The sequence below is a fragment of the Ictidomys tridecemlineatus genome, chromosome 4 (genome assembly GCF_052094955.1).
Source record: "Ictidomys tridecemlineatus isolate mIctTri1 chromosome 4, mIctTri1.hap1, whole genome shotgun sequence".
Classification (NCBI taxonomy): Eukaryota; Metazoa; Chordata; class Mammalia; order Rodentia; family Sciuridae; genus Ictidomys; species Ictidomys tridecemlineatus.
In genome coordinates, this window is record NC_135480.1 from 48,161,174 (window position 1) to 48,184,617 (window position 23,444).

At 38.9% G+C, this 23,444-nt stretch overlaps 2 protein-coding genes across 3 annotated transcripts in view; one reads left to right on the plus strand and one right to left on the minus strand.

Moving 5' to 3' along the window:
- Positions 1–6,068, plus strand: part of Rras2 (RAS related 2) — an 85,780-nt gene extending 79,712 nt beyond the window's left edge. For both annotated transcript variants that reach the window (XM_078046440.1, XM_078046441.1), the window contains exons 5-6: positions 2,316–2,434; positions 4,561–6,068. In XM_078046440.1, coding sequence (XP_077902566.1) covers positions 2,316–2,434; positions 4,561–4,648 — 207 coding nt within the window. In that variant the 3' untranslated portion in view covers positions 4,649–6,068. The remainder of the gene's footprint in view (positions 1–2,315; positions 2,435–4,560) is intronic.
- A 7,050-nt stretch (positions 6,069–13,118) lies between these two features.
- The window catches only part of Spon1 (spondin 1), a 266,766-nt gene continuing 256,440 nt past the window's right edge, over positions 13,119–23,444 (minus strand). The window contains exons 12-16 of the mRNA XM_005326779.5: positions 21,684–21,854; positions 21,427–21,594; positions 20,495–20,659; positions 18,258–18,521; positions 13,119–15,463 (exon numbers count right to left, since the gene is read on the minus strand). Of these exons, the coding sequence (XP_005326836.1) occupies positions 15,300–15,463; positions 18,258–18,521; positions 20,495–20,659; positions 21,427–21,594; positions 21,684–21,854 (932 nt within the window). The 3' untranslated portion in view covers positions 13,119–15,299. The remainder of the gene's footprint in view (positions 15,464–18,257; positions 18,522–20,494; positions 20,660–21,426; positions 21,595–21,683; positions 21,855–23,444) is intronic.

Sequence of the window (23,444 nt, forward strand, 5' to 3'; positions counted from 1 at the left end):
AAGAGAATAAAATCTTGGCATTTGCAGGTAAATGGATGGAGTTAGAGAAGATAATGCTAAGTGAAGTTAGCCAATCTCAAAAAGACAAATACCAAATGTTTTCTCTGATAGAAGGTGACTGACTCATAGTGGGGTAGGGAGGGGGAGAATGGGAGGAATAGATGAACTCTAATTAGGGCAGAGGTGTGGGAGGGAAGGAGGAGGCAGAGGGTTAGCAAGGATAGTGGAATGTGATGGACGTCTTTATCCAAAGTACATGTATGAAGACATGAATTGTTGTGAACATAATTTATATTCAACCAGAAATATGAAGTGCTCTATATGTGTAATAAGAATTGTAATGCATTTTGCTGTCATTTATTTTTTTAAAAAAATCAATAAAAATCAATTTTAAAAAATTTTGAGAAGTAGCCTGAGAAAATATTGCATATAGAGGAATAAAGATAAAAGGACTGTATTCATCATTGTTTTTCATGGAAAAACATGCTGCATCTTTTAAATACTAAAAGCAAAAAACTTACCTAGAATTTAATCCACTAAAATTTTATTTAAAAAAAATGAAGGTTAGATAAAAGACTTCCCTCAAACATATAAAGTATGAGATTACTAACCAGAAACAAGGAAAGAAGTCTATTGAATCAACTGGAAAGAATGAAGAGCACTGAAAATGGTAATTATATTGGGAAATAAAATAGCTTTTTAGTATTTAAATTAAAACATAACTCAACATTTTAAGAAAAAATAATGTGAGGTAAAAGCTAAAATAGTAAAAAAAAAAGAGGAAGGTAGAAACAGACTCTCAAAGTTCTTAAATTATACATTAATTGAATAAGACTGTGACAAATTGAAAATATATACTGTAAACTCTAAAGCAACCACTGAGGAAGTATAACAGATACATAGCTAATTAGTCAACAGAGGAGACAAAATGGAAATGTAAAAAATATTTCAGTTAACCCAAAAGGCAAAAAAAGAGGATAAGTAGGACAAAGAACAGATAGGGTGAGTAAAAAGTACTTAGCTAAGTGCTCAACTATATTGATTAAGCATAACTTGTGTGAATACCTCAGTTGAAAGGCACATGTTGTCAGATTGAATGAAAGTATCTACTCACTTCCCGTCCTGTACTGGGGATTGAAGAGCTACATACCAAGCCCCTTTTATTTTGAGACAGTGTCTCACTAAATTGCTCAGGCTGGTCTGGAACTTGCAATCCTTCTGCCTCAGTAGCTAGGATTACTTACAGGTGTGTGCCATTGTGTTTGACAAAAAGTCTACTTTTTAAAGACACAGCCAGGATAAAAATAAAAGGATGGGCTAGGGTTCAATCACCAGCACCGCCCTGCCTGCCCACCAAAATCCTATCTATCTGTGGTCTTTATTTATTCATGTTTTCTTATTCTGGCCTACTATTTTTATGTCATCAACGCTACCCTTCCTATGGTCACTGATTTCCTTCATGTGTTCATGAGTGTTGCCTGTGTATTGGGTACTGTGAACTCAATGATGAGGAGACCCCGTAGCCCTAGAAGCACGTGGTCTTCTCATCTAGACGTCTTGCCATTTTCTCTCTTTCTGTGCTGTATTCCAGCCAGAAGAGGCTTGTTTCAGTTCCCAGGACTTAGAAATCCCATTTGTTTTTACAACTTCACACATACCATTTCCTTTCTTAGAGCTTCCTCACTCCAAGCTCTATTCTAACCTCCTCAGGGTTAGATACTTTCATAGCACTTTGTGCTTTTCTTTCCTAGGATGTATTGTTGTTGTATTTAATAGATTTGGTATATTTTGTAGTCCCAAATTTTGTATGGTAGCATATTGACCCTTGATATTCACAGAGGACTGCTTCTAGGTCTCCCCCACAACAATATCCCCCAGGCACTAGAATCTTTGGATGCTCCAGTTCCTTCTATAAAATGATAGAGTTTGCATCTAACCTACACATGTTTTCCTGTATACTTTAAATCCTCTCTACATTACTTATAATGTAGAGTAGCTTGTGTTGTTTAGGGAATAATGACAAGAACAGAAGATCTGTATATGTTTAGCACAGTTTGATTCAAACATTTTTGATCTGCAGTTGCTATAACCTGTTTGGAGCCCACAGATTTTGAGGGCTGACTATATTTCTGTCACAAATATGTTCTTCTGAGTTGTTCTACAGAGGTGGGCTTCAGTATGTGTTGAGCTATAAGGTCTGTTGGCTCATCTTGTAAAAGAGCCTGACCTCTTTTTGGAATAACAGTACAATCTTTAGTCAGGATTAGATGGAGCAAATTAATACTGTGCCTTAAACACAGCTCTTGGAATTTCAGGTTACACAGGAGGAAGGACAGCAGTTAGCACGGCAACTTAAAGTAACATACATGGAGGCATCAGCAAAGATTAGGATGAATGTAGATCAAGCATTTCATGAACTTGTCCGGGTTATAAGGTAAGCAAAACATATGCTGGAAGTGTTTTATTAAATGGTTATTTTTAGTAAGAAAGAAAATTGTATGTAGGAGTAGTTGTTTTCTAGGGGTTAATGCACATGGGGTGTTAAATTTTAATTAAGTATACAACATATTCTGAGCACTTCTAAATGTAATTTATTATACTAAAGTAGAAAGTACATTTAGGAATTTTGACAAGAATAAATGCAGCTTCCCAAGGTGATGGTGTGGATGTAGTGATGACCTAACATTGGAATGGTAATCAAATATCTTCCTGATATTATGCTAAATGCTTTAAATGTATTATTATATTTAGTCCTCAAAAAAACCCAGGAAGCTAAATACTTTATTTTATATTTACTTTCAGATGAGAAAACAGAAGTACAGATAAGTTAAATAACTTGTTTAAGGTTTAGACATATTGAATGACAGAGCTGGGACTTGAATCCAAATCTCTGATTCCAGAGCTGGTGTTCTTGGTTTTTACTTCTTACTACCTTCTAAGAGTAAGAGAGGTAGAAGAGATTCAGCAGTCTCTTGAAGTGTGGAGCATGATACCCCAGTCTACAAAGAGTTTTTTCTGGTAGATGGTCTAAGAGGTCCCTAGTGGTTAAGAAAGTGTTTATGGGGTTGGGGTTGTGGCTCAGTGGTAGAGCGCTTGCCTAGCACATGTGAGGCATTGGGTTCAAATCTCAGCACCACATAAAAATAAATAAACAAAATAAAGGCATAGTGTCCATGTGCAACAACAACAACAACACAACAACAACAACAAAAGTGTTTATGGATTCCAAAGCTTGTGGTGATGGGTTGTGCCTGCTGGAGTTACTGTATATGCTATATTGCTGCATGTGAGAAAGAAAGATTAAGTTGCTTCAGTGAACTTTCCTCCCTCCCTCCCTTCCTCCTCCTCCTCCTCCTCCTCCTCCTCCTCCTCCTTTTCCTTCTTCTTTTTTTCTCCTCCTCCTCCTTTGCCTCCCCCTCCTCCTCCTTTTTTTTCTTCTTTTTTTTTTTCCTAGTTAAGACAGTTTGACAAGAACTTAAAATAAATAGGCTCTTGTTCATTCTATATCTCAAGTGAATTGACACCTGAGCTGTGGGCTTCTTGGATATTCTTTCTATGGAGCAGAAAAAGTGAAGGTTATAGATTTTAGTTTTTTAGAAGTTTGTTAAAAATCTAAGTCCTATTGTTATCAGAGTTTCAGTTTTATAAGATGGAAGAATCCTGGAAACAGATGGTAGTGATGGTTGTTTAACAGTGTGAATGTAAATGAATGCCTCTGACTTACACAACTTAAAAACCGATTAAGCTGGAAAATTTGATGTTTTATTTATCCATCCCCCATCTTAGTTTTATTTTTGTGTTAAACAACTAGTGAACTGATTTTTTCTTAAAATTTTTTTTTGGAATATCTTGTCCTTCTTTTTGACCCTCAAGAGCTATCCTTATCTATTAATCAAGCGGGAAAGGGAGGTAGAGAAGGCTTTTTGGCTTTTTAAATGCCAGACACTGTCATGCAAATTTAAACATTACAAGATGTTAAATCCTCATAATAGTTGAGAAAGGTGAGTTTTTATTATTCTCTTCTAAGGAGGCCTAGAGAGGTGGACTAAATTGTTTTATACTGACTCTAATAAAAGGAATAAGAACTGCATGTATACTTTTTTTAAAAATACTTATTTTTTAGTTGTAGTTGGACACAGTACTTTTATTCCATTCATTCATTTTTTTGTGGTAATGAGGATCAAACCTGAATGTACTATCACTGAGTGCTCTATCACTGAGCCACATCCCCAGCCTTGCAAGTATACTTTTTGAAGGTAATTTTATATGGTAGGTTCCAAGTATGTTTATCCTTAAGTATATTATAGGGTTAAGGAGTCTCAAATAGAGAAGGGAACATGGAGGTTACTGAGTCCAGCATCTCATCCAATTCAGGGCTCTCCCATGAAGGCAGCTTGGTTTGTGCTGATGCATTTGTACCCCCTTGTTTTGTTTTTCTTTCAAAGATACGCTTAAATCCCCAGTTGAACATTGGAGAGCAAATGCACTTAAATGAGACTTGTCCAAAAAGAATCTGTATTACCTAGTAGGAAACTATATTTAGACTTTTTTGTCTTACAGGAAATTTCAAGAGCAAGAATGTCCTCCTTCACCGGAACCAACTCGGAAAGAAAAAGACAAGAAAGGCTGCCATTGTGTCATTTTCTAAGAATCCCTTGAATTTTAGCTACCAACTGCCAGGAAAAGCCCTCATCTCCTCCTCCTCTCCTGATGGTTTACATCATGTTGGTACCTTTCTAGCCTTAGACAAATGATCACCGTGTTAGCCTTAGACCAAGAAGCCGGCTAATCCTTTCCATGAAGCTAATATAATGGTTCTTTCCAGACCAATTTAAAGGAAACACTAAGGCTGCTTCAAAGATTATCTGATTCTTTCTAAATACGTGTCTACATATACAGACATATTCTTTTTTTAAGGGCTTACATCTTAATAGGGATGAATCAGTTTTGGAACCTAAGCTGTTTGCTAAGCTGAAGTTTTAGGTTGTGAAATAATTTTTAACTTCTGGAATCATATTACCTACTGTTATTCTAACCTCCATAGGAGGATTTTTTTTAATATGAATTTTTTGCCTATCTTTAAAAATTTTGATGTCAACCTTACTTAACCTTAAATACACTGAATGGAGTCTACAAAATTGAGACATATCAGACCTTTCTTGATACTACAGCTTTTGTTTCCCAGTGGCCAAAATACCAAAATACCTATTGTATTTATGGATTAAAAACTGCTTATCAAGCCTGTTATGACTCCTCCTCTTGAAGATGATAGTGTTCTATGTGGCCAAATATTTGGACTCATTCTGGACTTGGGCATCTCAGTGTGTACTTGGTTTCTTAATTTAACTCTTTCACAGCCATGCTAAGGATAAGAATGAATTATTTCTGTCTGTCTTCCTTTTCAAGTATTTCTGGTTTAAGGGATTCAAAAAAACTAAAGTTGTTTTTGTTTGCTGTAATATAAAATATGGAATTGAGCTTTCCAGAGTCAGAGATGATTAATGTTTTTGCTATATACTTTTATACATTATTTTCTTATTGAACTAGTTAACAAGTATTTTTATATGTTTGTAAGCAAATATGCTTCACAGCATACCTTGTGTATATGTAAAGATAAGTATTTAATTCTCACTGTTCACTTTTAACTGACAAAGAAAAAAAAGTGGAAACTACAGAAACTGTGGTAGAACTTTTACTTGCTGGTCTGATCCTGGTTGTATCTATCTTTGGCCAGTTTTATCCCCACTCAAGAAATCTTCCCAATCGAATACAACTGGATGAGACTCTGAAATCATTTCAATATCCCCTGCTATATATTGACTGTTATATCAAGTATTAATTGTAAAACTTGTAATTGACAATTAGTATAACTGTGGATGGCTTCTGATTTTGTTTTAATTCTGTGGATTGTGTTTAAACAATTCAAAAATATGTTCCTGATTTTGAGATACTAAGTGGTATTGCACAGTTGTCACTTTATTGAATGTGTACAACAGTCCCATGACCTTTATAGAGCATACCCTTGGATAGCTTCAGGTGCTGAAATTAAAGTTGATCTGTTATCACAAGATGATATTCTATCACTCATTTTGTTATTTTAGTGGTTTTGTGAGAGTGAATAAGTACTAGAAGAAACTTATTTTAGTAGTTCTGTGCCTTTTTCAACATTGTCTTTGGGTTTGAAGCTAAAAGTCATATTGGTTATTTAGTAGGTAAATTTGATATGAAACATTTTGGTGTTCTTAGTGATTTCTTGATTCGTTTTGTAGGTCAGTGTTTTTCTTTTTAAATGAAGCCTAAAGCAGCTGAAGCAAGGCAGGTGATACATTTATTTGAAGATTAATAAAATTACAGTTTTACATTGTACTTTATAACTAAACATTAATTATGTTTCAATCTTATAAAATTACACTTCAGCAAGATACCAAATTTATTCTGTGTCATTTGCTACTTTACTAGCACTATCACATATCCTTCGTAGTGCTTTTAGTTGGGAATTTTGCTTTGCCTTGTTTTGTTATTATTTCTTTTTTTGTTTTGGTTGGTAAAGTTTTATTTCTGTCATAGGCAACTTCACATAAGAGTCTGCTTACATAATGTCCAGATTTAATGGGATACCCTTCAGATTTTATCTCAATTTTTTTCTTTGTGCTTCACTTTGGATTATTTTTGTTGCTGTAATCTTCAAGTTCCCTAACCTTTACTTCTGCATTTGTTTAATCTGCTAGTCATCCTGACTACTGAATTTTCATTTCAGACGTTTTTTCTGTACAAGTTCTATATCCTATTTTAGTCCTCAAGTTCATGTATTCCTCTTCTCAATGGGGTTCATAAGAGAATTGAGCTCTTACTGTCTTATTTGTTGTGTGTTATAAATTAACTTTTCATCTCTGCAGCTAAAATAGTACTTAGCTATGTACCATCTTTGGGCAATTGAGGAATTAATCAGTAAACTCTTCAGGGCTGTCTTTTCTCACATGTTGAGAAAGGCTGCTTTTATTATTTGAACATGGGCTTAATAGTTTTATTAATGTTTTTGTTTATCTCTTTCACTATTTGGAATTGTCTCTGTTGCCTGATTTTTCTCTTATTACACATTTTCTTGCTTTTTCACGCATTTAGTAAATTTTGGTTGGATGATAGACATTGAATGCTTTATGTTGGTGTCTAGATTGTATTATCTTCATCTGCAGATTTTGAGGCTTTGTTCTGGTAGTCAGCTAATTTACTTGCTGTTCATTCTGGTCTGTTCAGGTCTTGTTCTGAAGCTCAATATAGTTTCAAGTAGCCTTTTTTTCTCAAGATAGTTTAATTTCACTACTTAAATGTGGCCCTTTGGGGGGGCTCTACTAAAAGCCCTGAGTGATCACTAAGGACTTTACACTTTGTCTTGTGTGAATTCAAACAATTCCCAGCCCCATATGAGGTATGGGAAGCTATTCTCGTCATAGCTCTTGGGTCATTCTTTGATCAATCTCCAGAGCTTCACCCTACACCTATGTACTTTAATAGTTGGCAAAGACTTATTGACTGTACATATTTGTGGAGCTCCTTTTCTGGGTATCCCTTCTCCCTTAAGAACTTTGTCCAGTTACTTTCAGGTGCTGAGCTCCAGTGTCAGTCTTCTCAGCTCAGGGAAACTTTTGAGCCCTGCTTGGAGTCTCCTGCCCCTTCTACAGTCTGGAATGTGCCTCTATAAGCAGAAAGCCAGAGCAATCTTAAGGCTTACATTATTTGTTTCTTTTCCATTTGGGATTATAGTGCAGTACTCCCTGGTCTGAAAACAGTTGTTTTGTACATGTACTCGTAAGTTTTTTTGGTGGGGAAGTCTTGGGGATTGAACCCATGAGTCTGTTACCGCTAAGCTTAAATCCTCCTCCCTTTTAAAGTATTTTTGAGACAGGGTCTTGCTAAGTTGCTGAGATCTCACTAAATTGCTGAGGCTAGACTTGACTTTGTGATCCTCCTGCCTCAGCCTGCCAGGTTACTGGAATTATAGGCCATCACATCCAGCCAATTCTGTTTTTTGTTTGTTTTTACTTTGTTTTATTTTTGAGAGAGAGGGTTTTGCTGTATTGCCCAGGCTAGCATCAAACAGGACCCTGAGTTGAAACAATCCTCCTGACTCAGCTTCCTGAGTCAGTACTACAGATATGGACTATCCCTCCCAGTTTAGTCTTATGTTTTAACTGTCAAAGTTAGGAGGATAAATCTGTTTCATAACTCCCTCATGATAAAAAAATTGAAGTGTCTGTTCTCCCATTTGATTTCTTTCTCCTCTTTCTTCAACTACTTCTGCTCCCCTCCTTCCTCTATCCCTTTCTTCCATCCCCTAACCCCCTCCTCCTCCTCTTCCTACTCCATTTTTGTTGTACTGGGGATTGAACCCAGGGTGCTGTACTACTGAACTGTACCCCCAGCCCATTTTACTTTGAGATAGGATGTTGCTAAGTTGCTGAGCCTTGCCTCAGGCTTGCTATCCTCCTGCCTCAGCCTCCTGAGTAGCTAGGATTACAGGTATGCACCAACACGTCTGGCTCCTATTTTATTTCTGTTTGTACGCGCCAGAGGTTTAGTTCTCTGAATCTCTGACTTGAAAACTTTTTTCTTTTTATGTGTAGTGAGTAGTTCTGGTCTATGTGGCCATTATTTTCTCTCTTAATTGGGGGTTGGAAAACTTTTTCTTTAAAGAGCTAGATAACTAAATGTCATGTTGGGCTTTGAAGGCCATATGGTTTCTTTCCCAGCTACACAATTCTACCATTCTAGCACTGCGAAACAGCCATAAACAATGCATAAATAAGAGAACAAATGTGGCTGAGCTCCAATAAAACTTTGTGTATACTGAAATTTATGTTTTATGTCATGGTCAAATGTCATGAAATACTCATCTTTCACATTAGTTTCCCATTCATTTAAAATTGTAAAGACCATTCTTTATGAAAACAGATGGTAGGGTAAATTTGACCCTTGGGCCATGGTTTGCCAGCCCTAGTCTGTGCCACATTTAACATTTGAGGTTTCTACTTAACTTTAGAATTTCTTATGTCTCTTTATTTTTGTGGAAATTCAGTAGAATTTCCTGAATGTATGATGATGAATTTCTGCCTTATGAGTTTTCTCCTTATGTTGCTTATTAAGAGACTTATAGTATTTCAGAATTAGACGTTATGCTCTAATTGGTGCACATGTTGCTTTGGTGATTTGCTAATTTCAACAGATTTGTGGGATTGGAATGTTGTTATAAATTGGTCTCTTACATTATCCTTTGATTTTTAAAATTTGATATCACAAGGTTGTACATACTCAAGGTCTAGCTTTGCTCTTCTTTTAACTTTTCATCACCACTTGATTTGTTTTAATTCATTTTCTTCTTTTTCTCATTGCTAAACATTTGATTCTATTGAACAGATAATTGGAAGGTAAACAGGAGGAGATGATGATCAAGTGATCATTTTCAAATTCTCATCACTATCTAATTAAGGCTATTTAACCTATGACTGCCTCTAAAGTTTCAAGTATTTTTTTTTAAAGCAAAATGGTATTTTAATTGTTAAGAAAAGGTATTTTAATGAAAAATACTTGACTGAGCAGATTTTTTGGGGGGTACAAAACTGAATTTAGGTGTTCTGGAAAATAGATAAACATGGAACTTCATTCAGATGACTTGGAGTCTAATAGAGGAAGATTAAGAATGACACAAACAAACGCTGGGTCTCCATATTTCAAGGAAAAGTATGAAAAGCTTGCTAAAAGCATTGTCTAATCCAGCTGATGGGATGGTAGATGGGAGGGTTTTTCAAGGAAAAATCTTAGTTAGAAATGATGTTTTTGCTGGAGTTCAACAGATTTGTAGGATCTGAGATGGCAAGGAGAGAAGAGTGATGGGGCAGAAAGACTGGGAAAAGCCTGGGCCAAGGCAGAATGCAGGGTGTGTGCTGAGATTGGAACCTTGGTCTAAAAAGGTTCTAGTACAAAGGAAAAAAATATCATCACTTAGACTGAGATCAGGTTGTGGGGGGGGCTTTAAATAGGACGGCCTCTCTGTATATAATAGGAAACTGCCAAGGATTCTCAATAGGAGTTTCCTGGATCTAATCTTAATGGTAGTGTGAATGCAGAAAAGTGCAAATTTAAGAAGGGGACGTCAGGCAAGAGGTTGTTGGAATCCTGGAATCTGTCCTCTTATTATCATAAACTCTTTGTGAGGACAGAGTCATGTACTTTGTGTTTATTACCTTACTCATATGGCTTGGCATGTGCAGAAAAATAACTTGACTGACAAATGAATGATTTCAGAAGAAGATGATGAAGACCTGAGTAGAATGGGGAGAAGGAGACTGAACATCAGAGGTACATCTTGGAAATAAGGCTCTAAAATATTGAATCTTGTTGAGCAGAATGATAGTAGTCCTATTAATTAAAATAAGGAGCTCAGGCAACTCTAATGATAGTGACAGGAGGGCTAGTCAGGAGGCATTGGGAAATGGGGATTATTGTTTCAAAAGGAGTAGATGTTCAGATTTGGAATTTATCAATTTTTAAACTAGTGAATGAAGAGAGAGAAGTGGATAATACCCACTAGAGAGTGTCTCAGAGAAGATCCCAGGATAAAATTTTATGGGAAAACAAAGATTTGGGGAGTAGAAAAGTAAGAGGCAGCAAAAAGCCAAGAGCAGCAGCCAGAAACTGAAGAGAACCAGGAGCCTGTGTTGTCCAGGAGGCCAGGAGAACACATAGGGATGGTAAAATGTATTAAAATGCATTGGGTGCTATGCAGAGGACTGGGGGTGAGAGGCAGCAGTGGTAGTTTTCAGGTCACTGGTGACTTCCTTAGATTCATTCTTTAGTTGTCCGGTTTGGGAAACTAGATAAGAATGAGTTGTGTAATTGGAGAAACTAAATGTGGGCTATTTTGAGAAATTCAGTGGCAAAAAATAGGGTACTGGGGCAGTTATCTTGCTTTAGAGGTAGGCTGTTAGAGGAGTAAGAAAGGGAGCCTGTGCAAGGTATTTAATCATAGGTATGTCAGTACACAAATCTGGAACTAGGTGTTACTGTCTAGATACTGAAGCCTCTGAAAGATTCTGAAAGCTTGGGGTTTGCAGGCTCACGTCCCTTTCTGATTGGGGAGAATGGTACGGTGCAGAGCTTCTTAGGCATCTGTTAAAGCTCCAGTTTAAAGAAACATTTAATCTCCAGTTTTGTGGGCTGAACCTTTTGCTAAGTGTAATGAAAAATGAATTAACTAGGAAAATTACCATTTTCTTGGGTATTGTGGCAATCTCAGATGAGTATAAAAGTTTCTAAACACTTGCTTTCCATTTCTATATCTCCTTTGTGAATGTTTTCAGGTTATTGGTCTTGCTCTGAGTAGTACCAGTGTAGTGGCGAGGGGAGCAAGAGATTAAGCTATGTTTCACAAGTGGCCCTCTGACTTTCTAGGTAGGCTAATAAGTTTAGTTTAGGATCACCCAAGATCACCTGTTGGAGTACAGGAGTTGTATTCCAACACTTTGAAAAACAGAAACTGTACTTTTACAAACTCCCAAGTATTGTAAAGAATAAATAGTCTTGAGTAAGATGTTTGCTCTTTTTCTCCTATTAGTACTTAAAAACTATTTGAGATAAAGAAAAATGTTTAAGTATGTAACTACTAAAAATGTGAGAACTATTATCAGTAGGCTAAATATGGGAAGAGCAATATGAGAAAATGTTAATGCTGTCGTATGTTAAGATATCATAAATGTTAAGTGGAAAGTCTTAAATTACATTTTGCTATGATGATAACTGTAAAGATTATGCATACTTATTTTATCATGACTTTTTTATTATAAGTGATTGAAATGCAACTCAAACTCGCTTCAACACAAAGTGGGCATTTACTAGTCTATGAAGAAGTGAGGGACGGGCAGAGTAGACTAGGCTTTCATTGAGTCCACAAGGACCTGCACTCAAGGTGAGAACTGCTCCATTTTGAAGGTCAGGTAGAAGAGTTCCTTAGTATGAGAAAACTTGTGTTGATTCTGAGGTCAGAAAAGGTAAACTGTTCCCAGCTTTCACAGCTATTCAGGTGCAGCAGTCATTTGAACTTAGGATTCCCCAGGTTTAACCATTACACAGCTTCTGCTACTCCACCCTATGGAATATATAAGGCTTCTGAACCCACAAGATTTCCGAAGTAGAGAAATCATTATTTAAATGTGACATTTTAGAATAGATCTTTTCCTTTCAGTTTCAAAGGATTTAAATTGAAGAATTAGCTTCATGCTAATTAACATTCAGCTGCTATTTATAATTTGTTACTGCATCTCAGTCATTTTCAAAAGGGACTGATTTATTTTCAGTCTCCCTACTTTGGGCAATATTGAAGAACAATATGAATCATTCTATTAAAACTAATAGCACCAAATAGCAAAGTAGTGGAAATGGCTGTCTTCCTTGATTCTGTGTTGTAATTAGAGATTAAACATTTATGGTTTAATCTAGTTTGAATAATAGTACCCATTTCTTTAGGGTATAAATATTTAAACTCCTTTCTAAGCGAACTAATGCCATGTAACAAAATTTCCAAAACTGTTTAAAAAAGAAAACTAAAAAAACCCCTCCAGGTCAGATTCCATTAAACAATATCTGGAGAGGACTTTTTGCAGTTGGGTTTTCAGATTTTTTAAAAATTTATTCTTCACTGCCTGAAACATAGACTAAACAGAAATAGGTCACAGATAATCTGTGAGTAATTTTTGTATATTGACTTTTTAGCAATGGTCTTGATGTAGGTTAAGTTTCTGGAGAGTTGAAGTGACATGAGAATGTGTAATGTACCCTTACTTCTTGGAAGGGAGTACAAAGGCTTTGAGTATGCCTAACACATATTTAGTACACAAACTTCAAGTGAAAAACAGCACAAATTCTTTTTGATTTTTTTTTTTCTTCAGTTCTGGGTCTAAAAAAGCCCAGGTTTTATTATTTGCTACAACAGATTTTCTTCAAATAAAATGCATTGGCAAGGCAACAGGTAAGTAACCCAATGTTTGACTGGGAAATGTATCTCTGAACTTCTTACTGTTATCTTTTGTGGATATAAATAAGATAACTAGTTTGGCACTGATAAAAAATATGTACAATTATATTTTTTATTTGGCAATTTTTCTTATAATCTTTACCATCTCAAGTGGAAGTTCAAACAGATTGCATTTTTGTAGTAAAAAGTCTTTATTTCCAAAATGATTAGCCAGAAAAACTATAAACCAACTAACAGAAGACTTTGGTAAGAAAGAGATTTGACACTTTTTATAAATTCCCCAATGCAAACAAAAAAACACTTGTGTAGAGAAGCATGTTACCTGTTCTTAGCCATTAACCAATTACGTGATTTTAAATCTTCCAAATCAAGACTAAAAATGAACCCAACAGGGACCAAATAAGAACATGAGACACTAGGGCAGCTTGTCTTAGGGTTACTTAGGCATCACCATCTTAGAGAACTTTGAATATCAAGATAGCTAGATGTTGCAAAAGTGGGCAGATTCTATAGCAGGACTTTGTTGTTGCCCAAAGTGGAAAATTAAACCTCCTATTTTTTTTTTTTTAATATTATGCTCCTTTGGGGGAAGAGAGCAATTCATTGAAGAATTAAAAAAAAAATAATGTTGGAAACAACTCAAAACTCCAGAGTAACTTAACTTAGGGATGTAATAGCCCCTTCAGATAGAGTAAAACCCATATCTTACTGAAAATGATTGATTTGGATAACAATTGTTAAAGTATCCAACCATTTGCACATTTAGTTAGCTTAAAAACACAAACAACAGACCCAATGCGTTTTTTATTGGATAGTCTCTCTTGTGTTAAAAGAAAATACATATTCAGGTTATAGCATATATGTGTTGTTTGAAATATCCTGAAGTATTTAATGCAGATTCTTAAAAGTAGCATATCCAAAGCATTGTATGCATCTCGCCCATGGTATATATTTGGATTAAGCAGCAATAAAAAAAGGCCTGCAAAAGAAGTGAAACTATAGTTTTAACAATAAATGCATGAGCAAAAACTGTCAGTGGGCTCAACTGAGAAAATAGTGCTTTTACGCTAATCATTGGTAGTCAGTCTCCCTGAATTTGGTGTGCTTATAATGGCTTAGAAGGGAGTAGATTTCTCATATCCATGAGAACCAGAGCCCTGGTGTAGAAAGCTGACACCGGCTTGTCTTTGTACCAGAATTTCAGCTTGATTCCATAATATTTTTTTCTCTAGATTTTGTCTTAGTCTTTTTCTCTCTATATATAAAACTTTATGACTGAAAAATAACTTAGGTTCAGAGATGGTAGTTTTGTTGAAGAAATGATATGGGGGCCTTTGGGCAGACTTAGTAAAATGTTGGTATAACTAAAATGTTTTCTTTTTAGAAACTGATTTGAAAACTTCAAAGTCTGGATAGATATATAGGAAGATTTGAAAACTCAAGGTTTGGAACTGGCAGGAAAATTTGGGTGCCTTGGCCTTGCTTCCAATAAGGATCTTTTATCAAAGCATTCATAAAGCTAGCTTCCTTAGGAGAATTATGATACCAAAACCCAAAGCAAAACCAAGGGAAGACAACTTTCTATACCTCATACCCTTCAACACTGATGTAAGAACTGGTTCCATTTAAATACAACAGTCATCATTTTCATCCTTTGGGGTATCAGGAGCCAATATTAGGAGGCAAGGTAAATGTACATAGAGTTTCTTAGTGTCTGAATAAAAGCTACCCATATCAGTTCTCCTTCTCATGTGGACCATTTTCCCCCAAGAACTTATAATGACCGAGTAGACTTAACAAGAGACTTAAAGTTCCACTAAATGAAGAGAGATAGGCAAATGGAAGTTTTCTGCAAGAATGAACAGGTCAAAGATAAGAAAGAGGGGAATCTGTTCTTTTCATCTGACAGGTGTGTTTACTACTTGCTGCACCCTGGCACCCAGGCACACAGTCATTTCTAGACACAGTTCCCCCTCCATGTGGAGGAGGCCAGGGTCTCTGTCCTGCCTGGCCAGGTGGATGCTCCAGAGGAACATGCTTCAGTTTAGTACAAGGCAACTGACACTACTCATTTCTCTGTAGGAAGAGGGCCAAACATAATTGAGGGAGCCCCACATGGCCTGTACCCACCAAAAAGTATCCACAAAGGACATCCCTGGCATCCACAAGACTATTGGGCAAACAACACAGCAAAAATGAAAACTAAACAAGCAAACAGTCCAACCATTGGTGACTCTGGAATCTCGAGTGCAGCCCTGGGAAACTTGTATCCCTGCTAACAAGGGTGAACGTTGCATGCCCTGATCTCCTTCTTGTCTTTGCAGCTGGTAAACTGGGAGCTTTTGAACCTCTTCTTCACAGTCATGTAGCGTTCTTGAATCCCACCTCCACACAGTTTAGTGCATTCTGACCAGGCTGTCCATGGGCGCATCCTACAGCCTAGAAACATGAGAATGCCTGGTTAGGTCAGGAGAATTGGAGTGCTGACCTCAAGAATTCATTTGTCTGGTCTCCTTCTCTGCTTCTATATCTAATGATTTGTGGAATTAACTAATTGTTAGAGTCCTCATTAGGGACTATTCACTCATATGTGATAGATTACAAAACAAACAAAAAAACCATTCATGCTTTGTGGTTCTTCTGTGAAGGGGCAGAGTTCAGTTCTTTACCCTTTGAATCTGAGCTTGGCAACGTGACTTGCTTTGACCAGTGGCTATCTTCCTAGGAGGATTATGGCACCAAAACACCAAACCAAACCAAGGGAAAACTGCTTTTTGCACACTCAGTAACTTCGATCTGTGGTGTAAGCACTGGTTACCTTACATTTAAGCAAAGCAGCCCATCAATTGAAACAGCTTGAGAAAAGTTGCTAAAAACCTTTCCACCACTGTTTGAACCTGGATAAACCTATGGGAGAAACCATGTAGAGAAAGGCCCAGCCATCCCTTGATGCCCCAGAAAAGTAGTTGAGGCCTGTATGGCCCATGTAGCTCTTTGATTGTGGCCATATGAATGAGAATGAACACAAGCTAGACCTCAGAAGAATAATCCAGCTGAATGAGCTCAAGTCTCTGACCTGCAGCATCATGTTAATAAATGATCTTTTAAAAAGCTGCTATTTGGGGGGCTGTGGCTGTGGCTCAGTGGTAGAGCACTTGCCTAGTATGTGTGAGGCACTGGGTTTGATTCTCAGCATCACATATAGACAAATAAAGGTCCATTGACAGCTAATTTTTTTTAAATGCAAAATGAAAACTAAACAAGCAAACAGTCCAACCATTGGTGACTCTGGAGTTGCTTGTGAGGCAGCAACCACTCACAGAGCACAAAACAATTCCTTGTATGTCTTGTTCCCTAAGTTTAACCTCTCAAATACTAACTAAAGAACAATTACTTGCTTTTTCTACTTAGAGTAAACTTGCCTTTCTCAAATAAATTTTCCTAACCCCTAGAGATCAGATTTTTTGTTTTCATGCTTCCACAGCTCACTATCTGCCCTACTTCGAACCCATCACATTTATGATCATGCATTAGATATCTGTTTACCATACTATGGTTAAGTTTCATGGTGAAACTAAGAGCCTAGCATATAGATGGATTTAATGAATGTTGATTGATTGACTATGTGCAACAGGTATCTTAATGTGTGAACAGCTCCCTAAAGATAGGACAGTGTACTGGTAGCTTCTCACATCTGTACACCTCTTTCATCATCATCTCAGGTAGAGGTAAAGCGCCCCTCCCCCTTACTGGGGATTGAACCCCCATAGGCACACTACCACTGAGCCACATCTCTAGCCCCTCCTATCCTTTAATTTGTTCTAAAATTTGAAACAGGGCCTTGCCAAGTTGCCCTGGCTGGCCTTGAATTTATAATCCTTCTGCTTCAGCCTCTTGAGTAGCTTGGGATCACAGTCCTGTGCCACCATGCCTGGCATGAAGTAGAGTATCTTAAGGAAGCACGAAGGGGTCATTTGAGCTGTACCTTTAAAAATAATTAGAAATGGCTTGAGAAATTGATCTTAACTTTTTTGTAGGTACCTTCCTCACCCTCCCAGGGAATCCAAAGAGACTCTATCAGTCTGTGCCCAAGGCTTAATTGTGGATCTTCCCAACTCACTGTTTCATTGGTTTGTGAGGGGTATTGCTCTCTTAGCTTGGGTTAGTTTATTCAGCAGTGCAGCCCCAGGCAGGGATTATTTATTTATTTTAAGTCCTAGAACTCCCTCAAGTTATGCTGGAGGAGGACATATACACTCTTTTATGCTGGGCTACAAGCAAAACTTAATAACTGGTTTCTGTGCTTCTGTTTTTGCCTCTTCCAAATGACCCAACACAGATCTGTTAAAATCACTCTTGCTTGAGACCTCCACCTAGAAAATCAAGTTCCAAATCCTCAATCAGCAACTGGCCTTTTATGGTCTGGCTTTCTTCAGTCTGGTTTCCTGCCTCCCTTCCTCGTCCTCTGCTCCATCTGCATACCATCTGTTGCTTGAGTATATACTCTTGGGTATCTCTGTGCCTTGGCAGTTGCTATTTCTGCTGGCTGGAATACGTTTCTTGAACTGGCAAACTTCACATTCTTCAAGGCCCAGTCTTAATTTTCCCAGCTTTGGCGTCACCCTAAATTCAAGTCAGTGTTAAGATGCTTATTTCTGGCCCCATTAGCAGTTGGTTCATTGTTCCTTTGGAGCATTTATCACTTATTTATCATGGCAGCCTTGTTCCATGTTATTTGAAGAAATAAAGCTCAAGGCTGACATACTGCTGCTAAACTTGGTGGTTAACTTTGAAAAAAATCAAGGAGCCATAGGCTGGGGGCTGTCTTGGCTGAACCACACCCTTAAAATAGGCAACGTATTCCAAGAGGTCCTGGAAAACATTTCCTAAATAAGGACTGAGACTTCTGACATACCTATGCCATTATTTCACCCCTTTGGAAGGAACAAATGGGGTTAGCAAGTTACAAATGTGATTTTGAGCAAGGTTCGACAAGACTTCTGGTTTTTATATATGCAGAGGAAGGAATTATACAATTTCTAAAGGCTTGCTCTTTGAAAATTTATATTTGGCAGATTATCATTACATTTCTAAACTTTCCTTGGTAAAAACCCCTCCTAAATTATGATTTTTTTCTCAAATATTCATTTAAATATTTAATATGTATATAAAAAGTCAATCAAATCTTTCCCCCATTCCTTTTTTTGAGCTGCACACTGGCAAGTGTATGTACCTGGAAACTGCTCCCCGTCAGACTCTTCCCTCAGCTGCTCGCTCCTCCGGCTCTCTCGAGCCTCTCTCCAGCGCAGCTTCTGGATGGATGGATTTCGAATGCATTTCCGGATGCGGCACTTCTTTCGCTGTATAGTTTCTGGACAAGGTGCTCCTCCAAACTGAGTTTCCATTTGGATCATCCGGGTTCGAATCATGTGGCCTTTCCCACATGACTTGTTACATTCTGACCACTGGGACCACTCAGTGAGTTCACAGTCAATGGCTGACAAGACACAGATGGGCATGAGTGTATCTCACATCTGAAACAAGATATGGTCACTTATACTTGTTTGAAGTCTTACCAAGCCTATAGATTGTACCAAGCCTAAAAATGTGTGTACAAAAAGAATAGGCTCCATGAAGCAGAATGACATTATCCATCCCACATGGTCAGTAAATAGTAGAGGTAGGATTGGTGCCAGGTCATGACCCACATTCTGTATCTTGTTTTTGACTCAAGAAGGTGTTGAGGGACTTTGAAGGTGTGTTCAGAGCCTCTTGCCCTGCTGCGTAAGCTCCTAGAATATTGTCCAATCAGCCTAAAGTGGCACAGACCAACCTCCCACAGCCTGCAAGGACTCAGAATTTCTTAAGGAAGACATAATTTACTGGTGGTGGTTCTTGGAGCAAGGCTGCCTCCCTGGGAAGAACAAGTCAACAAGATAACTGGTGGCTTGACCCCTGGGGACCAATACAAAGGAGGGAATAGTGGCTTTCTTAAGACCCAGGCAGCTTTTCTAGTTTTCAGCATCATTCCATGTCCTATATATGGTGGTCTATGCAAAAAATACAGGAGTCAAAAATGGGAAATTTAGCAGAGGGTCAATAGCAAGTGCTATTTTGTGGTTTATCATAGTGCAAGATCCAGCAAATTCTTGGGCAGCACCTCATGAATGTAAAGGGGGAATAACAGTGATCTGATTTGCAGGATGTGTTGTAGGAGGCAAATGATTCCACACACTATTGTCTTTTCAGAGTGAGAGCTAGGCTGGATCTAGGAAATACTCATTTTGTTAAGTAGTTTCAGGCCTTTTCACCTGTGGGAGCTCAGGAAGCTTTCTTAGCTGTAAATGGGGATGATGGTATTTTTCTCTCTTAGGTTGTGAGGATTAAAGGAGACAATGCTCCCAGTTAACAAAGTTCTACATAAGTGTTTCCACCACCCTTTCTCCATTGGGCCTTATGAAGACTTGTTTCAGTTGTAACTGTCCCTGTCAAAAGGGTGTGGGGCCCTAACCTGATGAGCTGGGTTGACTTATCAGGCCAATTGTAGTTATTTTAAACATCATACTTTATTTGGTTGCTGGTGCAGGTTATCCATACATGTGATCCAGTCTAGCTAAAACAGCTCAGGAACATAGATCATCAGTTGATGTCTGCACCTGCTAGTCCAGTCAGTGTTCACACTTTGTGCTGGTTACTGGGTTTATTCCTCAGAGCAACCTAGGAAGTATTTTCTGATCATACAGATCAGGATACTGAGGAACAGGGATGTTAAGCAGTCTGCTGAAGGTTAGGCAACCAGTAAGGACAGAGCTGGGATTTGAACCTGAGTACTAGAAAGGGGAGGAGACCTGATAGACTGCCAGTGCATACTAGAGGAAGCCAGAAAACATCAGAGCAAGCAAAGTGTGCTTGCCCTTTTTTCACCTAAGAGAGCAGCTGTCATGGAAAGCTGGCCAGAAAATCTCCACAAATCTCTCTTCTTGGGAGATTTGTCCCCGTGTCAAAAACAGCTGACTACAGATTTTGGAGGAGATGGGGGTAGATAGCATGTTTTAGAGAACTTGGCTTGTTTTCTTGTTGTCTTTTACCAGGCTGCTGGAGTCATTGATTTAGTGTCTGGTTCAAAGGGTAAATAAAATGGTCATAGGGAGGAAGAGCAGGATGAAATAGCTCAGAAAATCCATGGATCAGACAAGTCCATAATTGGAGATTGGACGAGGGGAAGAAGTGAGTGTTTTATATACATGTCTCCCATTTAGACATCATAACCACTTGCAGTTTTTGGTAATGAGAGTGACTGAAGTGTTAGATAACTATGCCAAGACAGACCCAAACCCTACTCTTACTCCCCATCAAATCATTTACTGTAGATTCTAGCAGCATGATCACAGCATGACCTAATTCAGACTTCTCTGGATTCTGAAACTTAGGAGGGGAAGGGGGAGGTGGTTTCCAGGACCCGGGACTTACGGCACTCTGGCAGCATGCACTTCTCCACCTGCTCCAGTTCCTCGTTGCAGTCTCCAAGTTCCGCAAGAGATTTGAGCATCCGCTGGCGGGTCCGCATGCCCTTCCCACAGGTCACGCTGCAGTCACTCCACTCAGACCATGGAGACAACAAGCATGGGATGGTGTCTAGGTGAAGAGTCAGGTTTTCCACTGAGAACAGTTTTCTTTGATCTTGGCCTCACAATGCCCCAACCCTGTCCCTTGCTGTGGCCCCTGGAGTAAAATGGAATGGTGAATCCCTGGAGCAAGAAGTGGCTCTGCACTTTACTGTCCTTCTTGATACTTTCCTGCATCTCCTGTGGCCCAGCTGTTGGTCATGACCAGACATCAGATGAGGTCAGTGATGTGAGCACACAAGTTCCCACTTGAAACAGCACTGAAGTTCTGAGTAGGATTTTACTAGAGATAAAACATTCCACATCCAAGAATTATGCACTAAAGGATAGGCTCAATACTGCATTTTTGGACTTTGATACTGAAATCTCTAGGATGCGTATATACTTGAGTGTGTGCTTCACCTTTGTGTGTTGATATGTGGGTCTAATGCATTTTTGCATGGAGCAAGAGTGGAGACTGGGCCTGGGGAGTGCATGCCTTGCCTAAATTATTATTATTCCCTGCTGCTCCAAGAAAGATGCTTCTGTGAAAGAGCTACAGAATTCTATCCAAAAGCCACCAGTTTGCCATTCTAGCATTGCTTAGAATATCCACCAAAAAAGGCCAGTCTCTGGGTCTGGCTCTCATCTTACTCCTGGCAGCACCCTACAAAGGTGGTGGGCCATGCTTTCCCCCTGTGCCTGTCACCTCTGACCTTGATGTGGTTGTAAGGAGTGCTCCTGTTTTCCACGCCCATTCTGGGTCCTCTGCCCAGTGCCCTCCCCACACCCACTCACGGCACTCGGGCATCATGCATTTCTCCACTTGGGATGTCTCAGCCTTGCACATGGAGCCATCTGCTGGGCTCATCTTGACCATGCGGTGCCGCTTCTTCATGCCCATCCCACAGGTGGCACTGCACTCATCCCATTCACCCCACTCGGTCATCAGGCAACTGCTGGGAGCTGGGGAGTACAACAGACTTGGAGTCATGCCAGTGGCTTCTGGGTCTGCTTGCTCATGCCCATCCTCCCTCCCTGGCTCCCCAACTCACAGCACTCCTCGTTGACTGTGCATTTCTCTGTCTCCTCGGTGGGCAGTGTGCACACAGAGCCGTCCTCTGGGAACTGCTTCACATACCTCTCTCTGGACCGCATGCCCATTCCGCAGGAGATGCTGCAGGGGGACCAGGTGATCCACTCGGACATGGTGCAAGTGGAGCCATCTGCAATATGCCAAAGTGTTCAGGAAGCTCAGCGTGTGTGGTGGGTAGGGGCAGGAGTTGGCTAGGGACCTTGTCATGGGAACTTCTCACCAGCAAGAATCCAGAAAGGAACCACTGGCATTCAAGGTTTGTTAGGTAGTGGAGGAGGGAATATAAAAGTCTAAATCTAAACCAAGAATTGTTCTCTAAGAGGAAATATCCCTTTTACAGGTATGTGGGGCTCTCAAAATTACTCTTAATCCCTTGAAAACAAAAGATGCTTGAATGGATAGAATGGTGATAATGCGCACACTTAGTGTATATATAACTCAATCCATTTGTGTGGACACAATTCATATTTATGGATACTTTAAAAACATGCTTAAATTTAATGCTTAAATTCTAGACTGCATACACACAAATGCATATATAATATAAATGTACATATAATTTGGTGTACATATTTAAGTCATAGTTCATTTATAGTCTAAAATGTGTCCATACATCTAAGACCAGTAAATAAAAATCCATGTCTTTAGCCACTAATAACATCAAATGCTCAGTTGCCATGTGTGCCTAGTGGCTACTGTATTGGACAGTGTGGATATAGAACATTTCTACCATCACAGAAAGTTCTTTTGGACAGCACTGGAAGAAATGATACATTCTGAGATATGGTATAAGCACTTTTGTTCAGAGGAAATAGAAACTTTAATTATTGTCTTAAGCTATGAGTTCTAGAAAACCAGAGGAAGGAACTTTGTTCTGAGGATAGTGTGGTGGGCTATGAGACACAGGGCTGATCTGTGCCCAAAGAGCAGATTACAGCAACCCACTAGACATCTCAATGTCCCTGTTGAGGATGGTAATAAAGAAGACAATACTCCAGCTGCTGACCAGGTGGGGGACCAGGGGTCATGTCTGAATGCCAGGAGAGAGGAACAGAGGAAGGCTGAGGAAAATAATATAATTAGCTGCTTATTTCTAAAGAGGAAAAGGAAGTCATTTGGCCATCCATCCATCCACTCACACATTTGTTCATGAAGATTTAATGAATGCTTAGTGGTATGATATTGTCCTATGAGAGAATGGCGGTAGGGGTGGAGACGGATACATAATTTGACAGTAATTCCAGGTACTGAAAATGGAACAAGAGAAGCCTAGGGAATGGGGCAGCACAGAGGAGGGAACATTTGCTCTGTCTTTGAGTTGTGGGTTAAATTTCATATCAGAAAGCACATCTGAGAGCACTTTTGTTGAGTAGAGGATATTTGCATTTGAGGGGCTGGCTTCTGCAAACACCCCTTTATAGAGTATAGAGACTGTGTGTGTGTGTATGAGTGATTGAGAGAGAGAGAGAGAGAGAGAGAGGGAGAGAGAGAGAGAGAGAGAGAGAGAGAGAGAGAGAGAGAGAGAGAGAGAGAGAGAGATAGATATGAAGCCAGAAAGGAGAACTAAGGTCCAAGTGTGCAAAGTGTGCAGCCAGCCTGCGCCTCTCCACAGACTGTCAGCTTGCACACACATGGTGTCTGACATTGTTACTTAGCCCATGGACTATGACTAGACAGTGTTGATGATGCGCAGAAACCCTATACACTGGACTAATTAAAG